We start from the raw sequence: 6,068 nt of genomic DNA on the forward strand, positions 1-6,068 counted from the left end.
AGCCAGAGGCAAGACCTGCATCTCTGTCACCATCTACCCAAGAGCCTGGACATGCGCTCAGCCAGGTCTCAGGGACTGGGTGATTCCTTGGGCATGGCCGTTGGCACCAGCGTGCTGCCGTTTCTCTCTGGGGATGACCCCCCCTCAGGTGGTGAGCAGACCCAGGAAAACACCTGGCACATCCTGCAGTGGAGAGGCTGTCCTGGGGCCTTAGCATGTATAATCCCCAATGGGGCCTGTTGGTGAAATGAACGTGGCTCAGGTGGAGGCACCAAACATCTGTGAGACATGAAGCCCCAGCCACTCCACGGAGCTGGGGTCCTTGCAGCTCTCTGGATTTGGGGGATAGAGCAGCAGCACAGTTTCTTAAGGCTTTCGTATGTGCAAGTCCTCTGTGTTTGAGACCTTAGCTTGCCCAGGCCACAAAGACCCTACAGGGTCTGAATTCTTCGCTCAGCTTTCATGGGGGGCTGCCGTCAGGCAGGCTGCCACTTGCCCAGAATTAACACAGCAAGCTGGCCGTGGAGGGGGGATTCGAACCTGGGTCCCTCAGTGCCGGAGCAAGACCTCTTCCCTTCCTGCACCCTCCCCAGGGGGTGGGGGACGGGGGCAGGACCGAGGCCCTGAGGAGAGACGCTCTGAGCCCAGGGGTGGAGGGGTTCGGGGGTAGCAGGGCACAGGGTGCAGAGGTGCCTCGGTGCCACCAGCCTTGCCTTCTCTGTCCACCCAGATATACCCCAACGAGAGACACAGCATCCGCTGCCCCGAGTCCGGCGAGCACTATGAAGTCACACTGCTGCACTTTCTACAGGAATACCTCTGAGCCCGCGGGCCGCCACGCGCGGGCCTGCGCAGTCAGAGCACAAGTGGCTTCGCCGCCGCCGTTGCTGGAGGGACCGAGCAGCCCCGCAGGCCCTGTGCAGCGCCTCCTCCCACCGGCCCCGCCAGACCGCCCGCCCCGGGAGCTGCCACCTTCGCCCCAACGCCTTTTACTGTTTTCGTTAACGCTCCTGGGGTTTCAGCCTGCTGCTTCTTCGTGGCCAGGATGGAGAGATGAGGCCAACGTCCACGAGGCACTTCCTCAAGCCATCCCTCCTCTCCCTGTCATCCAGGAGCGGGAGCCTCAACTCCGCTGGGCACTGGAGGCCAGAAGAGACTCGGAGGAGCCGGCCTTTGCCCCGGGGACCCCCAGGCCCAGCCCGGCCACCAGCGCAGAAGCATGCGGTTGCCTTTCCTCCCCACCCGCCCACTTCATATTTGTGTTTCGTTTTGTTTTTCTTTTGGGGGGTGGGCATTTTTATGAATTATTTAAAAGAAAGATAGCAAGGGGTGCCTAAATCTAGATTCGGGGTCTGCCGCTGGGCCACAGGGTTCACCCCAGCCAGCACCCGAAGCCCACAGCGGGAGTCGTGCCCGGCAGGCCGTGAGCGGTGCGCAGGGAAGCGGGGCAGCCTTCCGGCCCGGCTTTCAGGCAGGCTCTGAAGCGCACCCAGCCCCGTTCTCCCCAGCCCAGCCCTCCGCCACACGTTTCTGCCTGGCCCGCCCGCCCAGACCGGGGTTCCAGGGCTGGGAGTGGAACCCTCCCCACCTCAGGGTTATCCTTACTCCTTCCTTTCCCTCCCGCCAAGAGTTCTGCCAAGGGCGGGTAGGAAAAAAAACAAAAAAACAAAACAAAAAAAAACCCCACCAGAGACGAACCACCTCTACACATTATGAAAAGAAAATATTTTTGTCGATTCTTATTCTTTTATAATTATGCGTGTAAGAAGTAGACTCATTAAACGATTCCAGATGGAAGCGTCGCCACCTGCCTGAGGTTCTTTCTGAACCCCTGGGGCTGGTGATGGGGGCTCCTCGAGTGGGCGGGGGTCCTAGGAGGAGGCTGAGCCAAGGGCACGGCAGTCCTTGAAGTCGAAGGATGGGGGCGCTGCTTGCTCAGCGGTGCTGCCCTGGCATGAAGTGGGGGGGTGGGGCGCCACCCCTCAGCCAACTGGCCCAGTAAGGACAGTCCCAGAGGTCCTGAGGCAGCCCGTGGGTGCCTCCGAGGTGCCTGGCCCTTACTTCCTTTTGCACCTCTCCTTGTCCAGAGACTTGACTCAGCGGTTGGGGGTCAGGACACACCAACAAGGGACGGCAGGCCGTGCCCCTCTTCATGTCTGTCCTAACAGCTGAGAGACTAGGAGACCAGAGACCATGCCTGCGCAGAGGGCACCCTTGGTTTCTAACAGCACAGTGGCCTCTCCCTGTGCCATCAGCCACTCCATCCTTTCGGAAAGTCCAGTTTTTTTTTAATGGCTTAAAGAATAAAACAAACTAGTACAAAAGAATACAGAGGAAAAATACGCCCTCCCTCCCGAGAGGTAACCCCTCCCCAGTCTCTCTTTTTAATACCTGCCCTCTATTCTGCCCTGTGAATGTGCCATAATTTATTTTGCCAGGCACCTATCAAGGGATAACATAGATTATTCTGGGCTTTTCGTATAAATCAACAGACTTTGTCAAGGGCCAGATAGTAAATATTTCGGGCTTTGTAGGCCAGGCAGTCTCTTGCAACCGCTCAACTCTAGCCCTTGCAGTTCAAAAGCAGCCACGGGTGATGTGTGAATGAGTGGGCGTGGCTGTGTGCCAATAAAACTTTATTTACAAAGCCACACAGCCGGCCAGATTTGGCCCACAGGCTGTAACTGACCAAACCCATGGGTATAAAGGATCCTACAACAAACAGCCTTGTACATGGTTGGGGCATATGTCTGAGTGTGTAGGGTAAATTCCTAGAATTATAAAAAGGCATATTCATTTTTAATTTTGAAGAATATTGCAAATTACCTTCTAAAGAATGCCTCAGTGTACACACTTCTTTTTTTTTTTTTTTTTTTTTGCGGTACGTGGGCCTCTCACTGTTGTGGCCTCTCCCGTTGCGAAGCACAGGCTCCAGACGCGCAGGCTCAGCAGCCATGGCTCACAGGCCCAGCCACTCCGCGGCATGTGGGATCCTCCCGGACCGGGGCACGAACCCGTGTCCCCTGCATCAGCAGGCGGACTCTCAACCACTGCACCACCAGGGAAGCCCAGTGTACACACTTCTTGGTGAAGTGTGCTTGCTCCTCCATTTCTTCATTACTACGTGTTGTTTTTGCCAATCTTAGGAGTGACACATGGCATCTCACTGTAATTCAAATGCACATTTCTTTTATGTGTACGAATATTTTCATGCTTTAAGACACTTGTTTAGGAGTAATAATTTGCCCTTTTTTTTTTTTGCGGTACACGGGCCTCTCACTATTGTGGCCTGTCCCGTTGCGGAGCACAGGCTCCGGATGTGCAGGCTCACGGGCCCAGCCTCTCCGCGGCATGTGGGATCTTCCCGGACCGGGGCACGAACCCGTGTCCCCTGCATCGGCAGGCGGGCTCTCAACCACTGCACCACCAGGGAAGCCCTGCCCACCTTTCTTTTGATCTATTGACCTCACTGATTTGTAGACACTCTTTATATATGAAGGAAATCAGTCCATGGTCATACACGTTGCAAATTGAACTGTGTTGTTGATCTCAAACAGTTTTATGGGTGGGAATCTCAGCCAGTGAATGTTTAAAATCATCTCAGGAACAAGAAGATGTCTTGCCCTTGACCCGCTGTGAAAGAAAGTGGAGAGGCAACTAGTCACAAGTCACAGAATGACAGAAGCTGGTGAGAAAGGGGGCACTAGGGTTGCCCCCTGAGGCTTGTTAGCCCACGCCCTGCAATTGTCTCAAGCAGGAAATTTTTGGGGGTGGGGGGGTGGTGGGGGCGGGTCGTGCCTCATAGCATTCGGGATTTTAGTTCCCCAACCAGGGATCGAACCCACACTCCGTGCACTGGAAGTGTGGAGTCTTAACCACTGGACCGCCAGGAAGCCCCTCAAGCAGGAGCTCTTCATCGGAACTTACTACCCCTACCTCCCTCGGTCAGTACTCAGCATCCATCAGTCAAACTTCAGTCAGTTGTATTCCTGCCCGGACAACAAGGCCTGGGGAGGGACATGGGAGGATGGGTGACGGGCAGCTACAAAAGGACAAGTGTCTGCTGGCAGAAGGTCTTGGTCTTGGAGGTGGCAGTTTAAGAGACCTTTGTTTTCTTCATGGTTGATACAGGGCCACTTGTTTTCTCCACCACTGGTGGGATTTCCATCTGAGGGAGGGTTCCCACTCTGTTTCAGGTCGCCCGTGTACATGCTCGAGTCCTTTCTTGGTGGAAGTGCTCAGCTCTTCCCTAACTGGCAAGAACCCATACGCGATGGACATAAAAACCCATTTCATATCGTTTGCAGATACTTTCCCAGTTTGTCATTTGCTTTTCAAACATGTTTATGGTATTTTTAAAATTCTCTATTTTTTTAAAATTGAAGTATAGTTGATTTATAATGCTGTATAGTGTTTTGTTTTGTTTTTTTGGCCGCACCTTGAGGCATGCTGGATCCTAGGTCCCCAATCAGGGACCGAACCCATGCCCCCCTCAGCGGAAGCGCAGAGTCCCAACCACTGGACCACCAGGGAAGCCTCTTTCTTTTTTTTTTTTTTGTTTCTTTAAAATCAACTATAGACACATGAGAAGTTGCAAAAACAGTGCAGAGTCCCGTGTACCCTTCATTCACGCAGCTTACATCTTACTTAACCCTAGCACACTGTCACACCAAGAAACTGATGTGAATACGACGCAATTAACTAGACTCTAGACCTTATTCAGATTTTATCAGCTTTCACATGCACTCATTTATGTGTGTGTAGGTCTGTTCCACGCTGTCACCTGTACAGATTCCTAGAACCACCACCACAGTCAAAATACAGAGCTGGTGGGGACTTCCCCGGTGGATCAGGTGGTTAAGACGCCGTGCTTCCACTTCAGGGGGCCCAGGTTTGATCCCTGGTCCTAGAACTAGGATCTCAAATGCCCTGCGGCCAAAAAAAAGAAAAAAAAAAGCTGTTTATTCACCACAAAGGAGCTCCTTCATGCATCCTCTTTATTATGTCCTCACCCACCCTGTTTATGGTGTCCTGACCATGGAGAGAAAAGTCGTGATACCTGTGTTATCAAATCTTTTCCTTTATGACTGCTAGATTTCATGTCATGATCAAAAAGCAGGATCTTGAGAATGATGGGTTTTTTTCTTTTAATCCCTTCAGTTTTTTGTTTGTTTTTTGGAGGCAAAAAGGAAAACAGAGAAACAAGAGGCTTGGGGCTCAGTCTTTCTGAAAACACAGACACACACCTACCCCTCTTTGAGTAGGAAATTCAAGACCACTCACAACTGAAATACCTTGTTAGCAAAAGCGCTTGGCCACTAATTGAATCCTTCATAGTGACAGGCTGGTCAAACACAGCGCTGAGGATATGGAGATATAATGGAATCCTGCTGTGTTTAACACAGAATAGGTCTGCCGGCCTCCAATTTATGGAGCCAATTCCTAACGGGTCCACAGCAGCCAGCTGCAAAGAGGGAGCTATTTCTGCAGAAATAGTGGAGTTCCCTAATGCCCTTCACCCTGCTTCCCCTAATGTGAACATCTTACATCACTATGGTACAAGCCAGGTTACTGAAGCCAGGAAATTAACATCAGTACAATCCTTTTATCTAATATACAGGCCTTATTTGGATTTCACCATTTCTCCCTCTAATGTCATTTTTCTGGTCCCGGATTGTTTGCGTCCTCTGCCCCCAAATTCATGTTGAACCCTAACACCCAGTGTGATGGTATGAGGAGGTGGGGGGTCTTTGGGAAATGATTAAGTCATGAGGGTGGAGCCCTCATGAATGGGATTAGTGTCTTCATAAAGGGACCCTAGAGAGCTCTCTCTCTCCCTCCATAATGTAAGGACATAGCAAGATGGAGTGTGTTGAACCAGGAAATGGGCTCTCACCAGACACCAATTCTGCCAGAGCCTTGATCTTGAATTTCTAGCCTCCAGATCTGTGAGAAATAAACGTGTGTTGTTTAAGCCAGCCAGTCTGTGGGACTTTGTTATAACAGCCCAGACTACGGCAAGGATCCAATCCAGGATCCCACATTTCCTTTCCATGTCTTGGTCTCCT

General features: G+C 51.9%; 1 protein-coding gene across 2 annotated transcripts in view; it reads left to right on the forward strand.

The window, feature by feature from the left end:
• The window catches only part of DPP9 (dipeptidyl peptidase 9), a 45,454-nt gene extending 39,476 nt beyond the window's left edge, over positions 1–5,978 (forward strand). For both annotated transcript variants that reach the window (XM_022556958.3, XM_022556965.3), the window contains one exon: positions 731–5,978. In XM_022556958.3, the coding sequence (XP_022412666.1) occupies positions 731–823 (93 nt within the window). In that variant the 3' untranslated portion in view covers positions 824–5,978. The remainder of the gene's footprint in view (positions 1–730) is intronic.
• The last annotated feature ends 90 nt before the right edge of the window (positions 5,979–6,068 follow it).

This window comes from Delphinapterus leucas, unplaced genomic scaffold (assembly GCF_059928025.1).
Source record: "Delphinapterus leucas isolate spDelLeu-1000000601 "Yukka" unplaced genomic scaffold, BTC_Dleu_Yukka2 spDelLeu_asBTCV2_sq25, whole genome shotgun sequence".
Taxonomy (NCBI): domain Eukaryota; kingdom Metazoa; phylum Chordata; class Mammalia; order Artiodactyla; family Monodontidae; genus Delphinapterus; species Delphinapterus leucas.